The 16894-nt window shown below is 43.0% G+C and overlaps 2 protein-coding genes across 7 annotated transcripts in view; both read left to right on the top strand.

Annotated features, from left to right (window-relative positions):
* The window catches only part of COL8A1 (collagen type VIII alpha 1 chain), a 148070-nt gene extending 142539 nt beyond the window's left edge, over nucleotides 1-5531 (top strand). For 4 of the 6 annotated variants that reach the window (XM_019648313.1, XM_019648315.1, XM_019648314.1 and 1 more), the window contains one exon: nucleotides 879-5531. In XM_019648313.1, the coding sequence (XP_019503858.1) occupies nucleotides 879-2788 (1910 nt within the window). In that variant the 3' untranslated portion in view covers nucleotides 2789-5531. The remainder of the gene's footprint in view (nucleotides 1-878) is intronic. The other 2 variants (XM_019648318.1, XM_019648319.1) reach the window with 1 other exon arrangement.
* Nucleotides 5532-16689: 11158 nt separating this feature from the next.
* The window catches only part of CMSS1 (cms1 ribosomal small subunit homolog), a 345852-nt gene continuing 345647 nt past the window's right edge, over nucleotides 16690-16894 (top strand). The window contains exon 1 of the mRNA XM_019648351.1: nucleotides 16690-16869. Coding sequence (XP_019503896.1) covers nucleotides 16806-16869 — 64 coding nt within the window. The 5' untranslated portion in view covers nucleotides 16690-16805. The remainder of the gene's footprint in view (nucleotides 16870-16894) is intronic.

The following is a 16894-nucleotide window of genomic DNA, read 5'->3' as shown; positions in this document are numbered from 1 at the left end:
GGAAAGTAATTTAGATAAAATATAAAGAGAACAGCTGAAGGAAACAAATTGCCTTAAAGGGATGTTTCCATACTGTGGTATTTAACTTTTGACCTACTCTAAATGTAGGATACCCTCCCTAAATGTGCGGACAGCATTTTCCAAACTATTTTCTGAAAATTCCATTTAAAGATCTTGAATCTTTAAATATTAAGGGTTTTCTAAATTTATTTCATATAACTGAATTATGTAAACAAATTACTAGGTATTAAGATATATAAATTCTGTTACATTAGATAGAAATTACAATCCATAAAAAATCAAGGAAATGGAAAAATACAATATAACAATAAGTAGTAAAAAAATAGAAAAAATAAAAATGGAGAATGGCTCCAACATTGTTTAAATTACATACACACACATATCTAGAACACATGAGATGGAAATATATGTAAATGTCAAGTGATTATCTCTGAGTAGTGGGCTTATAGGCAACTGATTTTTCTTTATCCTTCTTTGAATTTTCTACATTTTCTACAATGAACACACTATAATATCTCCAAGTTTTACACTTGGGAAAATGTTTCTTTATTACTTTTGCGGTTTTTTTACTTAACCAATGCTGATAAAAGTAGCGGCAGATATAAATTCTCAAAACGCTATCTCAAATATGTCAAAGAAATGATCAGCTTGATTATCCTTTAAGTATTGATAACATACAGTCCTGGAAGATGAGCACATTACTCCTAGTTTTTTCTCTCAATAAAATAATAGGCAAGTGTGCCAGAACTAAGTAATCATTTTCATGATTTTCTTGAAGGGAAGGATAATCAATATTCATCGCTCTTTTTCCCTCCCTCTCTCCATCTTTCTCTCTTTCTCTCTCTCCTCTTTCCCAGTAGAAGTACCATTAGCCAGTTTACGAGGGGAGCAAGGTCCCCGTGGGGAGCCTGGCCCAAGAGGACCACCTGGGCCCCCTGGTTTACCAGGTCATGGGATACCTGGAGTCAAAGGAAAACCAGGGCCACAGGGATATCCCGGAATTGGAAAGCCAGGTATGCCTGGAATGCCAGGAAAGCCAGGAGCCATGGGAATGCCCGGGGCAAAAGGTGAAATTGGACCCAAAGGGGAAATTGGGCCCATGGGGATTCCAGGACCACAAGGACCTCCCGGGCCTCACGGACTCCCTGGCATTGGGAAACCAGGTGGACCAGGGTTACCAGGGCAACCGGGTGCAAAAGGAGAGCGAGGACCCAAAGGCCCACAAGGACCTCCAGGCCTTCAGGGTCCTAAAGGAGAGAAGGGCTTCGGGATGCCAGGTCTGCCAGGCCTGAAGGGTCCTCCAGGGATGCATGGCCCTCCCGGCCCTGTCGGACTTCCAGGAGTGGGCAAGCCAGGAGTGACAGGCTTTCCTGGGCCCCAGGGCCCCCTGGGAAAGCCAGGTCCTCCAGGTGAACCTGGGCCACAAGGCCCGGTTGGGATACCAGGGGTTCAAGGACCTCCTGGGATGCCTGGAGTTGGAAAACCAGGTCAGGATGGAATACCTGGCCAGCCAGGATTTCCAGGTGGCAAAGGGGAACAAGGACTGCCTGGGCTGCCAGGACCCCCAGGCCTTCCAGGGGTTGGAAAACCAGGCTTCCCGGGACCCAAAGGTGACAGGGGCGTAGGGGGTGTTCCTGGGGTTCTGGGACCAAGAGGGGAGAAAGGACCGGTAGGAGCCCCTGGATTGGGGGGTCCCCCAGGAGAGCCAGGCCTGCCTGGAATCCCAGGTCCTATGGGCCCTCCAGGTGCTATTGGTTTTCCCGGACCTAAAGGAGAAGGTGGGGTTGTGGGGCCACAGGGGCCACCAGGTCCCAAGGGTGAGCCAGGGCTTCAGGGCTTCCCAGGAAAGCCAGGTTTCCTTGGTGAAGCAGGGCCCCCTGGCATACGGGGTTTGCCAGGTCCCATGGGGCCCAAGGGGGAGGCTGGGCACAAAGGTTTGCCAGGGCTCCCCGGGGCCCCGGGGCTGCTTGGACCAAAGGGAGAACCAGGAATCCCAGGGGACCAGGGTTTACAGGGCCCCCCAGGCATCCCAGGTATTGCAGGCCCTAGTGGCCCCATTGGACCACCTGGAATTCCAGGTGCCAAAGGGGAACCGGGACTCCCAGGGCCCCCTGGGTTCCCCGGAGTAGGGAAGCCCGGAATAGCAGGACTTCATGGCCCCCCCGGGAAGCCTGGTGCCCTGGGTCCTCAAGGCCAGCCTGGCCTTCCAGGGCCTCCAGGCCCTCCAGGGCCCCCAGGCCCCCCAGCTGCCATGCCCCCTACACCACCTCCCCATGGAGAGTATTTACCAGATATGGGGCTGGGAATTGATGGAGTGAAACCCCCTCATGCCTATGGGGCTAAGAAAGGCAAGAACGGAGGGCCAGCCTACGAGATGCCTGCATTTACCGCTGAGCTGACTGCACCTTTCCCACCCGTGGGGGCCCCGGTGAAGTTTGACAAACTGCTCTATAACGGCAGACAGAACTACAACCCGCAGACGGGCGTCTTCACCTGCGAGGTCCCGGGCGTCTACTACTTTGCATATCACGTTCACTGCAAGGGGGGCAACGTGTGGGTTGCTCTGTTCAAGAACAACGAGCCCATGATGTACACATACGACGAGTACAAAAAGGGCTTCCTGGACCAGGCTTCGGGGAGTGCGGTGCTGCTGCTCAGGCCCGGAGACCGCGTGTTCCTCCAGATGCCCTCAGAACAGGCTGCAGGACTGTATGCCGGGCAATATGTCCACTCCTCCTTTTCAGGATATTTATTGTATCCCATGTAAAAAAAGAGAACAAAAAGAGAGAGATTTAATAGAAGAAAATGATGCGCCAAAAAAATCCGAATGAAAACCATAGTTGCTTCAAAACATTTATATAGTTGGAAAGTTATATTTAAGTGAAAAGTTTGAACCATCATGTACAAATAAAAACTACGATGCATGTTGTATGCTCTGCACAGCGGCTTGTAATCAAAAATGATGGGATAGATTTCTGTATAAGTACTGACACTTGTGTTGTACCCACTGGAGTCATATTGGCTGTTGTATGTTATGTGCTTCCATGATAACCTGCTTCTTCAGATCAGTCAAAATATTTCAGTATGAAAGATCACAGCTAATGAAAGTCACTCACTCATCTTGTTTACTTTAAAATCTCTATAAATGTGGCTTAAAGACATGTCAATAATAACAATTACATACCGTATTTACTTGCGTAATTTCCTGTGTTTATGCAGATCATTTGCCATGGAATGTGTGTGGGGGGGACCCGTTCTGCAGTGTTACTGCTTCGGTGGGGGTGTGAGGGACGGGGTCCACTGGAGGGCTTTCATGCAAGGGCTGTTTCTCTCCTGTGTCTTTTAGCAACAGGAGTCCCACTCAGCATTGCATATCTATTGTAGTGTCCCTACGAGAACAAGTGAACCAATTGACCACTGTGTATTTACTCGGTGCTTTCTCTGTGTCTAGCACTGGGCAAGGCACCTTTGTGGGGATTAAAACAGCGGCCCACAAGGAGCGAACGAGCCAGCTGAGAGACATGGGCAGTAATTAACTCATTTATTCCTCAAAGGTTCTTTTTGTTTGTTTTCTGATTTTCTTTTTTCTTCTCTCTGTGTAATTTCCACTATGGCCCAACTAATATAAATACCTGGAAGTCATAAGGAAAAATAAATAAATAATGGTCTCTCCCCATGACTTTCCAGTTTTGTGGAATATTCATTATCAATAGCAGTTATTATGTTTACATGCATATAAAAATCTCCTTTGCCTACACACACAGAGGACTACAATGAGGTTTCATCCATTCAGGGGATATCAATATTTTTTTTGAACCATTGAATTTCAAAGAAATTTCCCTGTGTAATGCACATGCAAACTGGTTTGTCAGCTGAGGTTCCAAAATCACTTTCCAAAATCCAATCCAACATTTATGTGTGGGTGTAAAAGAATTACACAGAAAAATATTTTTTTTGAAAAAATAATTTCTGAAGTTTTGAATTTAAAAATGAATGTACTGCTTCCTGGTGTAGGTACTAAAACTGTAGGAAAAGAACTGTTTCTTTAGAAGCAACCTGTGGAAGAGCTATCTGTAATGTCAAGGGTGACGACAGCCCATGCTTTTCATGTCACCCCTTACTCAAAGAGCCAATACAAGTTTAAAGAGAACAATAAATATTTTTCCAAGCTTTCACAAGCTTTCACATACTGACTGCTTTGGGCATTTAAATCTGGTCTCAAAACACAGGCAAAGCATTTCCAGTCAGCTATGAGTCTACTGCTGACATTCTAAGCCACTGGGGGAAGTAATGTGGGGTTATGGTGGTGGAATCTTGTGTCTTTTCCTCAAAACGAAGAGTGAGGAGTTGAGGGGATAGTTACAGATGGGAAATTACACAAATAAATACGGTATATGGAAATGTGTCTATGTGAAATCTGAATCATTTTAACCATCAAGAAAATTATCTTCAGTCTAATACGTCTGTTCTCTTATATGGTATAGGAGCACCATGTCTTCTCAATTTCTGAAAAACAGAAATGAGTTAATTGCCACAGCATTTCTTATTCACTGCTAATTATATGACAAAATTTTCCCGTCAAAAAATGTCCCACCCAACTTTCATTTTTCAAAGCAGACAGCATGTATGTTGCCAAATATCCTTTGGGATGGTCTTCGAGGATGCTGGTTTGGGGCTGATGACAATGGGGCCAATATGGATCCATTCGGTTCCTTCTGCTGAACAGCTGCATTGAAATGGTTTGGAAGCAAGCCAGGTCAGCTGATCTGTAAAACTGTATTTATCTGTACATGTATGGGCTTTTTATTTCTACCACATAAGAGAGAAAGTACCTATTTAGTTAAAACCAAATTTCACTTTCCAAAATACCAACTTATTTATTGGTTGTTACTCAATTGCCTATATGTGTGTGTGTGTGTGTGTGTGTGTGTGTGTCTGTGTGTGTGTGTCTGTGTGTGTGTCTGTGCATGTATGTATATTATCGGGCATATGCTTCTAACTTTTAGATAGGAGAGGAGCAAAATCTATGCCAGATACTGTGTATTCTACAATGGTGCTAATCTCAGAGCTAAATGAATGACTCCATTTAATTTAAAAAAGAGTTTTAAATAATTATCTATGTGTCTGTGTTTCTCTTTTGAGTGTTGCACATCACGTTAACACATTAGTGTAAAAGCAGAGGAAACAACTGCATGCTCTAAAGTCTAGGGATAGTACTATAACCCCTATTTAATTCAAAGTTAACTAGAACTTTTCCATGTGAAATGGACCCAACTGGCATTATTGTTATTTAAATACAGAGTTTTAAGCAGCGTGACATCCCATGGGGGAAAAGAATGTCTGTAGTGGGTGATTGTTCTCAAATATCTTACAGAATACCATGAATGGGGAATAGACTGGTGACTTTTTCGAGTTTCCATGATAGATTTGAGACTTGTCAATAGCAAATCATTTTTGTATTTAAATTTTTGTACTGATTTGAAAAGTCTTATTAAATATGTTTAAAAGAATGTTTCTCATCTTGTTCCTAACACTCTGCGGACAGTTTGAACCTCATAACGTTTTTGTCCCCCAATGTATTAATTATAGAGGAAACGAAGACCTACAACAATCTTAGCCTAAACAGGACACTTATTTCTCTCTGACATTACAACTCTGAAGATAAGTAGTCTAGGATTCACGTGGTAGCTCCAGGCAAGGCCCCAGTTTCCTTCTAAAGCAGTCCCCCTTGTCCGCAGTCTCACCCGTGTTTTCAGTTACCTGCAGTCAACTGTAGTCCAAAAATATCAGATGAAAAATTCCAGACATAAACAATTCATATGTCTTAAATTGCATACTATTCTGAGTAGCGTGATGAAATCTCACAGCATGCTGCTCTGTCCTGCCCCAGATGAAAATCATCCCTTTGTCCCATGTATGGACGCTATATATACTACCCACGTTTTAGTCACTTAGTAGCCTCTTAGTCTCAGTTATCAAAGCGATAGACCACAAGTCACATAACGTTTATTACATATATTGTTATAATTGTTCTATTTTATTATTAGTTATTGTGGTTAATCTCTTCCTGTGCCTAATTTATAAATTACACTATTATAGGTATGTGTGCATAGGAAAAAAATGTAATATATATAGGGTTCAGTATTATCTGTGATGTCAAGCATCCCCTAGGGGTCTTGGAACTTATTCCCCACTGATAAGGGGGACTACTGTACCTTTTTACCCTTCTACCTGAAGATGGTGCCCCATCTCCAAGGTCCAAGCTAGCTAACCTTCACAGCCACATTCCAGCCAGTGGGAAGGTGACAAACAGGAAGGGAAGAGTATGCTCCTTTCTTAAAGGACTCAACCCAGCAGTTGGTTATATCACTCCCTCCCGCATCCCACTGCTCTGAATTTAGTCGCATTGCCACAATGAGCTGCAAGGGAGGGTGGGAAATTGAATATTAATTCAGGGTAACCACATGCCCAGCTAAAAAATGAAGAGTTCTACTAATATGAAAGAAGGGAGAACAGATATTAGGGGACAATTAGCTGTTGCATCTGTCATATCTATCATAAAAGAAAAAAACTGCCACAGAGCTTTCTTTCTCCCACAGCCTTCGAATACTCTATTTCACGTTACCACACGAGAGCCAAATGGTTTGAGGGGCTATGGTGAGTGGAGCTAAAGAGCAGAAGCAGAGCTGTTTCAAGGTCCTACGGGTCTTCATAAGCATCACTGATAAGGAAAGGATTCTTTTGCGATGACTTGTCAAGCTCAGGTTGATCATAACCTATCATGTCTAGAATACTATAAAGGGATTATTCAGATCATTCAACAAGGAAGCATGTAGCACCAGTGTGTGACTGGTTAGCTCACTCATTTAACATTGAACCTGGAAACTCAAGACCACAGCTTTCATTCCCATCTAGACCAATTAATATTATTTCATTCCACAGGCAAAGACTTTCATAAAATGGACCAGTCATCTTGGGTACACAATATTGGTGACAGAAGTAAATGGAAGAAGGATGGATAGATACAGGAGACCAGAGGCATGAAGGACTAAATGGTTAGAATTCTGAATGCTGGACAAGCAGGGCAAATCCATCATGACAATGGGTCTATAGTATCTCTTTATGTTAAAACCAAACAAAGTAGCCCATACTTTGTACCTGATATTATAAACAAATGTGAGGAGCACAAAAGCGATAGAAAACATGACCCTTTTTCCTTAAAAAAAAATGTGTCTTTCGTTTGGAGGATATCAAGATGTTTGTTAAACAAGAAATTGATTTCCAGGTGAATGTGCAAACAAGTACAGGGTGGCATGGTGCCAACGGATACATACATGCTGGAGAAGTTCAGAAAGAGAAAGATCATTCCCATTCTGTGCAGCTCCCTCCCTGGGAATGCTCTCTCTGACTTGTCTGCTGAATAGTTCCTCCTCACCCCTCATGGCACAGCGCAAGCACCCTTCCTCTTCCCTATTGCTCAGATTTAGTCACTTTCTCCCATTTCACCACCCTGTCTTGCACCGTCTTCTGTCCCTTCACCTTTCCTACTTTGTAATGAACTGTGTCTGTCTCCCCTATTAGAGTGTAAGCTTCTTGAGAACAGGCACCTTGCTGTTTCATCTTTGCATCCACAGCCGTCACAGAGCACTGGCCTGGTACCAGGTTTGAGGGAAGAACGCATCTCTCAAGGTCACTGTGGGAGGCAGTGCTAAACTCACTTTGAGGTGTGACTGAAGCCAGCTCTGGGATTCCACGGTTATACAGAAGATTATATATTCCAAGAGACACTCACTGTGGGATGAAACAGTCTCAGATAGTTTTCCTGGAGATAATTTTTAAAGAAATCATCTTTAATTTGATAGAATTTAGATGGATGGAACATGGGGCATCCCCAAAAGAATAGCCTCTCCTTCTCTAATACACACAGAGAGGGAAACTCTGTGTGTGTGTGTGTGTGTGTGTGTGTGTGTGTGTGTGTGTGTCCTGGGGTAGGGTGAGGGGCAGGGAGGCTTAGAGAAGGGAAATGCCTAACTAGATCCTCTGATCTACTCAAGGACTAGTAAAGGAAACTGATTTACTGATTTAATAACCAAAAGAGGGTCAAGTGATGCAGGACTTTACATATTAGGGAAGAGACATTTGTATTTTATCTAATATGCAATAAGAAGACATTGTATGTTCTTAAATGGGAAAATGGCAAGAAAATACCTATTTTAGGAAACTTATTTTGATGATACTTTGGGGAAGTTAAGATATAAGTAAGTAAAGCCAATGAGGAGATCTAAACAGCTATACTCCAGGAATGGGAGAAGGGGTTGATGGTGAAGGGTCCTAACCAAACCTCAAGAGTGAGAATCAGATGTCAGGCTGGATATCAGGGTTTCAGGACTGCAAAGCAATGGAGTTATTTCAAGGGCTAGGAAATGGAATGAAGAATGGAAAACTGAAGAGAGAGTTGCAAGACTGAACTGAACTTGGGGGCAATCCCAGGATGGCCTTGTGAGGGAGAAGAAAGCTTGACCCAAAGGTGGTTTCTTCACATTAATACAGTGGAAGAGGGATGGTGCCACTGACAGAAATGGGTAGTCCACCAGCAAAGCCTGCTTCACGCAGAAAAGGAGAAGACACTCAATTTATTTAGAGCCTTGTGGGATTTGACCTGACAGTGGGAGATGCCTATGCTCCAGCTGGGCATTTGGCAGGAAAATGACAGGTGGAGCCATGAGCCTCGAGAGAGACCTGGTGGTCTCTGTAATAAGAGGGAGAAAAAAACACCAACTTAAAATTAGTAGCACTATTTGCAGACAAAAATTATTAAGTAGCTTTAAAATCTCCTCCTTTACTTTCTGTGTGAATTTATTTAACAAATCCTTTCATCATAGATACAGCAAAGGTAAATGTCATCCCAATCCATATGGAATTACAACTCATTCCAAATATACAGCGCCAACAGAGTATAAATCAATCATGTTTTACTATAGTTCAGAAAAGTTTTTCTCCTTAATGGTCCCTGTGACTCTAAAAATTCAAATGTTCACGCTCATGCCAGATTATGAAGAAGAAAAATATCTATGGAGTAAGCCTTAGGGCTATCTTTCTTTTACAAAGAGTGACACAGAATTTCTGATGCTTTCTTTCCTTTTTAAAACCAATATTTGTGTCAGGATAAGTTTTATCCTCAAACAAGTTATTCTTTATGATGTAAAATAGTAGTTTATAATTTTTTATTAGAATTTTTTTTTTGCTAATTCCCGAAGATAGGTGTAATGGAATTTAAATAAAAAGTGAGGCACATCATCCCATTTTAACAAGTTATTCAGACGTCTCTCATGTGTGTTACTAAAACACAGGGCCATCTAATCACATTTTCCTTTGAGGCATCCAGAGCCTTTCCAGAGATTCTTAGTTTTTCTTTGCTATCTTACTGCAAGTAAAAATAGATTTTTATTCAAATCAAAAGCACTTCTAAATTAAAGTTTATGAATCTTATGGAGACCTACATTTTACATGCCTTGTTAACTCCACCGAGACCTAAAAATTAATTTTGTAATGAGCAAGGCCAACTGAGTTCTCATCTGACAAGTGAGTGGCTGGCAGCAGTGGCTCACATCTGATCTCCATTTGTGGAATGAGAGACACAATGGGGAAAGCTAATGGAACGCTGACCAATCTCCAACTGCCTACTACTAATAATAGTTGCCTTTCCTCATCAGAAACAATGCTGTCATTGTCATTTGTTCTGCCAAACTGGAGTCACCAATATAGAACACGTTAGGAGAGGGCTCTGGGGTCAGATTCAGAGAACAAATCTCAGCTCCTGTTTTTACCAGCTGTGTCATCTTGAGTCAATTACTTAACCTCTACTAAACTTTACTTTTTACTAAACTTTACTAAATTACTAAATTTTACTAAATTACTAAACTTTAGCTTTGCACCTGTAAAATAGTAAGAGATATGGTAACTGCCTTCTACAGTAGTAGTAGGGTGTGGCCTGGAGGGTTAACAATTGCTACTACCATTTACTGAGCATCAACTCTGTATCAGAAACTGCTTTAAGTGTTTTTATGTATTCATTTAGTTACTACTCATAAATCTTATTATTAGCTCCATTTTAAAGCTGAAGAAACTGAGGTATAGTAACTTGTCCAAGATGTAATAAATGACAACGCCAGGATTTTAACCCAGATGTCTGGCTTCCCAGTCCACTCTCTGAGCTAATTCACCATATTGCCTCAAGGCAAGAGGTAAAAGTTGTCAACTGTCTAAGCAAACAACTGCCAGTGAGGGTTCAGAAACTAGCTTGCCTCAAAAGAGAGTGGTGACCGAGTGCTCAGTTATTTCTTAGTCACTGTCCTTACAATAGAAGCAGCCAGCTACCGGAAGACTATATTGACAAATGTGATGGTGATATCCCCTAGGAGATACGATGGCATATATATATATATATATATATATATATATATATATATATATATATATATATATATATATATATATATATATATATATATATATATATATGGCTTTAAAAACTAAAGGGGGGCCGGCCAAGTGGTGCAATGGCTAAGAACTGGCCTGGGGTGCCAGAGGGCCCCGGTTTGGATCCCACATATGAGGGCCAGTGACACTGCCCTCCACAGCTAAGATGCTGAACAACAGCTCAACCTGGAGCTGGGCTGCCGTGAGCTGCCGGCAACGGCATAGGCTGCAGCCCCTGTGGCAGTGGGTTGCCATGGGCTACTGTATGTAGCCAGCAGCCAGCGTGAGCAGCCAGCAGCTGCAGTGAGCGGCCGTCCAGAAGCCAGAGACTGATCTGCCTCACCCGGGAAGAGCGCAATGATGGTGCCAACTTGGGCCAGTGAAGCAACGTCCTCCACAACTAGACTGAAGAACAAAAGGACAGCAACTTGTCTGTTCCCCTTCCCCCCAATTCCCCAGCACTGTCCCCATCCACCCAATTCCCCAATAAAAATCTTTAAAAAAAAATCAAACAAAAAAACTAAAGGGGCTACCACACACCCATTAGAATGGCTACTGTTAAAAAACATTTACTGAAGGACACTTTGTTCGAGAACCGTATGATTTCACTGATATGTGGGATATAAAACAACAAAAGAACAAGAAAAACAAATGAAGAAACAAAACTCATAGACCCAGACAATAGTGTAGTGGTTACCAGAGGGTAAGGGGGGGGATGAGGGTGGTAGATGAAGGTAAAGGGAGTCAAATATATGGTGATGGAAGGAGAACTGACTCTGGGTGGTGAACACACAATGCAATATATAGATGATGTATTACAGAACTGTACACTTGAAATCTATGTAACTTTGCTAACAATTGTCACCCCAATAAACTTTAATTAAAAAAAACAGAAAATAAGTGCTAGCAAGGATGTGGAGAAATTGGAAACTTTGTGCACTGCTTTTGGGAATGTAAAATTGGGTAACCACTATGAAAAACAGTATGAAAGTTCATCAAAAAATTAAAAATAGAACTACCAAATGATCCAGCCTTTCCACTTCTGGGTATATACCCAAAAGACTTGAAAGCAGGGACTCAAACAGCTACTTGTTCATAGCATCAATGTTCATAGCAACATTATTCACAATATCTAAAAGGTAGAAGCAACACACGTGTCCATCAATGGATGACTGGATAAACAAAATATGGTATATACATACCATGGAATATTAGCCTTTAAAAAGAAGAAAATTCTGAAACAAGTTACATCATGGATGAAACTGAAGGACATTATGCTAAGAGAAATAAACCAGTCACAAAAGGACAAATATTGTATGATTCCATTTGCTGAGGTACCTAGTCAAATTCATAGACAGAAAGTAGAAGGGTGGTTGTCTGGAGGTGAGGGGAGGTGGGAATGGGGAGCTATTGCTTAATGGGTATAGAGTTTCAATTTCACAAGATAAAGAAAATTCTGGACATGGGTGGTGGTGATGGTGAAAGCATTTAATGTGAATGAATTGTACAGTTAGAAAAATGGTTAAGATGGTAAATTCTATGTTTGTTTTGCCACAATTTAAAATAATAAAACACTAAAGGGAAAACCACTGTTAATAGGAATAACCCGTGATGTAGGAGGTAATTGGAAACAATCTCGAGCAGCCTCCCTGACCTCCAAGTTTACCACAGTGTTTACCAAATGGGTAAGGAGTCTGAACAACACTGCTGTGGTGGGTCAGAAACCACCAGTCCCAGCCTGTCCCAGGGAAACTGCAGACCACTGTGGGGACTGCCACTTACCACTCCTCCTCTACGTCAATGGATGTTACCTTCCAGGGACCTTAAGCCCTCCTGCCAGACACTCCACCTTCACCCCATCACCCCAAAGTGCAGGCTAGAATGAATTTCCTCTGTTCTTCAAGCAAAAGCATGCAATCTGCATGCCAATTTTCTGGTTCCAAAGGTGAAGGTAAAGATCAGATTTTTCTTCCTCTAACTGAAGGGATCTTTCCAGAGTCCATAGACACTCAAGATATGAGATACACAAAAGTTAAGTTTTACTTCAGCCACCTGACCTCTCCAGGCCCTGTGGGGAGACGGGGAAAATTCACTGCCACTCTAGGCAGGGTACCCAGATTTGGCTAGAGGTGAGCATGCTTTCAGCAACTGGCAGCTCCCCCAAGGAACAAGTGCTCCCTCTCACAGCCAGAGGGGGAACAGCAGGTCCACAAGCAGGTTTTTTCTTACATGAACTCAGGGGGTCAGGAATTCAGAGCGGACGTAGTGGAGACAGTTTCACTCTACACCCAGATATCTGGGACCACATCTCGGGGTGAATCAACAACTTGGGCCTTGAATCATCTGGAGGCATCTTCATTTTACAGGACTAGCTGTTGATGCTGGTTGTCAGCTGATACCTCAACTGGGCTGTGCTCCAGAATACTTACCTATGTTCTTTCCATGTCATTTCTCTGTGTGGGCTCCTTTGGGCTTTCTCACAGCATCATGCCTGGTTTCCAAGTGAGCATCCTGAGGTAGTCACGTGCAAATGTACTGAATTTTTAAGAACTAGCCTCAGAGTTCACAGAATATCCTTGTTACCATAGTCTATTCGCTGAGGTGATAAAGGTTTGCCCAGGTTCAAAGAAAGGGAACGCAGACCTCCCCACTCAATGGGAGGAGTGCTAAGGTCACATTGTAGGAAAAGCATACAGGATAGGATATATTGCTGGCCACCTTTGGGAAACAATCTGACATATGTCCACATGGTTGTTCAATGTCTCATCTGTCATAGATAATCACTGGTGGACCTAGACCTGGGGCAAAGATCCACACACTTTTGCCCACTCCCTTAGGTCTTCTCCACATGCCTCTTTCCAGGTGTCTTTTCTGTTGAATTTTAAATATTATATCTCATAGGCCCTTGACCCACTGAAACACACCATTCACTACTGCTCAAGACTGTGTTAATCCTTATCTCAGATTAGCTTTCTGTCCACTCAAAGATGATGACTAAATATGTTTTGAAGCTCTGCCCACTAGAGTATTCTTTTCACCACTGTCCTTAAGGGCCCCTCCCTGAGTGGGACCATAGTGCAACAGCAGTCCATCTTTAGCTTTACCAACATACCAAGCCCGGACTCATCTTGAGTATTCTCCTCCATCATCAGCTGGTCATCGGGAACACCTCATGAGGCCATAGGTGTGAGCTGAGGAATGCAACAGACAAGGCCATCTGTGCCCTCATGTGTACCGTTTCTATTGTGCAATGGACTCTTGCTATGTACACCTGACCTTACAAAACCCACATCTTGAAGGGCAACTCTGGTCCTATAACCATTTGATGTCCCATAGTCAAATGCTTAGTTTCTACTAGAGCTCAGTATCACGTTAGTAGGCGCTTTCTGAATGGTTTGGCTGTGGTAGGCATGGCCTTACCCTAGAACCCTAGGAGTCTGTGCTATGATTCTCTTTTTAGGTCCTGTCACATTCCACACAGTATCATTACCTATCACCTAGCACCTTGGGATCTAGCACATCATTATGAACTGAGTGGAAAAGCAGCTTGTATCACAGCCTGGACACGCTGCCAAGCCCCCTCTTCTCCTGACCCTACTCAAAACTGGCTGCCTTTTGACTCACTTGATAAACACGTTAGAGAAGTATTTTCATGTGTGGCATAGGCTATCTGTACAATCCACAGAGGTGCACAAAATACTATTTCTATTTCTTAGTGGTAGGAGATAAAAGAGGCAGTAACTTTTCCTTTACTTTGAAGAGGATACCCAGGCATGTCTCAGATATCGACTCCCAAAAATGTGATCATTGTTGCAGACCCCTGAACACTTGTAATTTATCTCTCACCCTTTGGCATGTGTGCATTTTACTAGGGCACCCAAAGCACTTGCCATTTTCTGCTCCCCACATCCAATTAATCCTATGTCATCCATAAAATGGTACAGTATGACGTTTTGAAGAAGAGTCAGATTATCAAAGTCCTTTTGAACTACATTATGACAAAGAGCAGGAGAGTTAACTAGGCTTGAGAGTGTTCATAGGAAAGCATTCACAGCTTTGAATGAATATGAACTGAATCTTCCCAAGTGAAAGCAAACCATTTTTAATCTTCTCTCCTGATAGGAATTGAATACGAAGAGCAAGCCTTTACCAGATTAAAATCACACAGCAAGTACTAGGGGCTGTGTTGATTGGTTCAACCAAAGATATACTGTTACAGCCTCTAAGATTGAAGATGCCACTTGATTAAATTTACACTTGTCCACCATCATTTGCCATGATCCATCTGGTTTTGGAGGGACCACAGTGGTAAACCAAACTCCCTGCAGTCTTCAAGTTTTTTAGGTTGGCATTAATCTCTGCAATTGCACTGGAGTGAGATAGTACTTCTGGTTTATTATCTTTGCCATGGAAGGGAGTTGGGGAGGCAGTTTTAGAGGCTTCCACTTGGCCCTTCCTACCCTACAGGTTCTTACTTTATAGGTCAGTGGATCAATGTGATGGCTCTACCATCTGCTAAGTATACCCATCTCAATTATGCACTCAGCAACTGGAGAGATGGCTATAAGTTGATGGATCCATTGGAGCCCCGTGAAACAGATTTGGGCCAGGATTCTATCACTCGGTCCCCGTACGCCCCACTCTAACAGGAAGTTTTGGTGGCAGTTTGGATTCCCTGCATCAATGTAGTTCGCCCTGTATCCCACATCCCTTGAAAGAGCTGGACATCTTCTATTTCCCCTGTGCATAATTACTCTGAAAAACGGACATAGGTTCTGTTGGAAAAGCTATGAGTATACATTGTATATATTGGTTGTGTTGCAAAGAACTTCCTCAGAGGGATCCACATTCCCTTTAGTCAATGGGTTCTGGGTTTAAGAACTGGCTTATATCTGCAAACAGGTCCAGAGATCATGCTTTTCCCAGCGGCAGTTGACATCTGCCTTTGGCTCAACAGTTTTTGTTTTTGTTTTAAATAATTTTTTATTTTTCAATTACAGTTGACATACAATATTAGTTTCAAGTGAACATAGTGATTAAACATCTGTATAACTTATGAAGTGCTCACCAGTTCTTGATTGTGTTGTTTCTGTTGTTATGTAAATCAATCAATATCCTCATTAGCTTCTGACTGTCTTGCCCCCAGAAACACCATGGTCTGTGGAACACCACAGATTCCCTACATGTCAAGGATTCCTGACTGGTAATTACATTCACTTTGCTTCTGATGGTTAAGCAGGGTATTTTTTCGCTAATAACTGACTAATCCTGTCTTCTTCAGATTAGGATTCCTGGTCTTTATAATTTCCGAGGATATACCCTCTCATTAGTTTAGACTTGAATAAAAGTTGGTGATAAACTGGAAGGCGAGATCATATCCTACAGATCTTTAAACCACTACTCCAAGTATAATACCAGGCACATTGCCTGTATTTAATACGTTTTTACCCTATGATTTTACGCCACTATGTACAAAGATCGTCTTGAAAAATAACGTCCACACTTATTTTACAGCTGGGCCAGCACTTTTCCTTGATCATCTCTGCCACTTCATCGTGACAGTGAGACAAGCGGCACTGTAGGTCTCTTACCTACAGTTAGGTAGCAGCGGGCTCCCTTCTTTTCCCCTTGTTTCACAAAACCAGGGTGGTGGGGTTAACACAACGGAAACGGGGTGGCAGAGTCGACTCTAAACCCTCCCGGACAACTGGAGTCTTTGTGGGCGAGCCCTTTGTGACCCATCATTTTCTTTCCTCGTATCGTATAAAAACAGCAACACTCACATCTACAACACAGACTCAACACGCATGACCATGAACTTTGGTGCACCTTTTATAAGAGCAAACTGGACACACACAGTCGTACAAGGACGCCCAAACACTGACACACAAACGAAAACACACCCACGTGCTCGGGTCCGGTCCCGCGGCTCAAGTTCTTTGAAACAGAGCAGAGAAAACTTGTCTTAGCATCCTGTTTCGCACTTTCGACAATATCTTTTCAGCGAAAATAAAACCTAAACATCAAGTTTTGAAATAACTCATTTAAAAACATAATACTCTCTTGTTTCGTTTTGCTTATGTGTCTCCCCGACTTTGTGCTTTTGTGAGGATTTATTTTTGAGTCTCCCTGAGGAGCCTGCCCAGGAGCACCGGTGTGGAAACTGCGGGAGGCGGGGCGGAGGCGACACTGCCTGAGGAGCGGCTCCGCGTGCTACAGCGCCGCCCGGGGCTGGGAGACAGCGCGCGTGCCCGCCGCCAGCTGCTTTTCCGTAGTGGCCGGCCCACGTCGTGTCCCGCGTGGAGATGGCAGACGATCTTGGAGACGATTGGTGGGAGAACCAGCCGGCAGGAGCCGCCAGCAGCCCAGGTACCCGCTCTGCCCGCGCTCCGGC

The sequence above is a fragment of the Hipposideros armiger genome, unplaced genomic scaffold (assembly GCF_001890085.2).
Source record: "Hipposideros armiger isolate ML-2016 unplaced genomic scaffold, ASM189008v1 scaffold_125, whole genome shotgun sequence".
Taxonomy (NCBI): Eukaryota; Metazoa; Chordata; class Mammalia; order Chiroptera; family Hipposideridae; genus Hipposideros; species Hipposideros armiger.
Note: the sequence above shows the minus strand (reverse complement) of the source record. Positions and strands in the feature narration are given on the sequence as shown.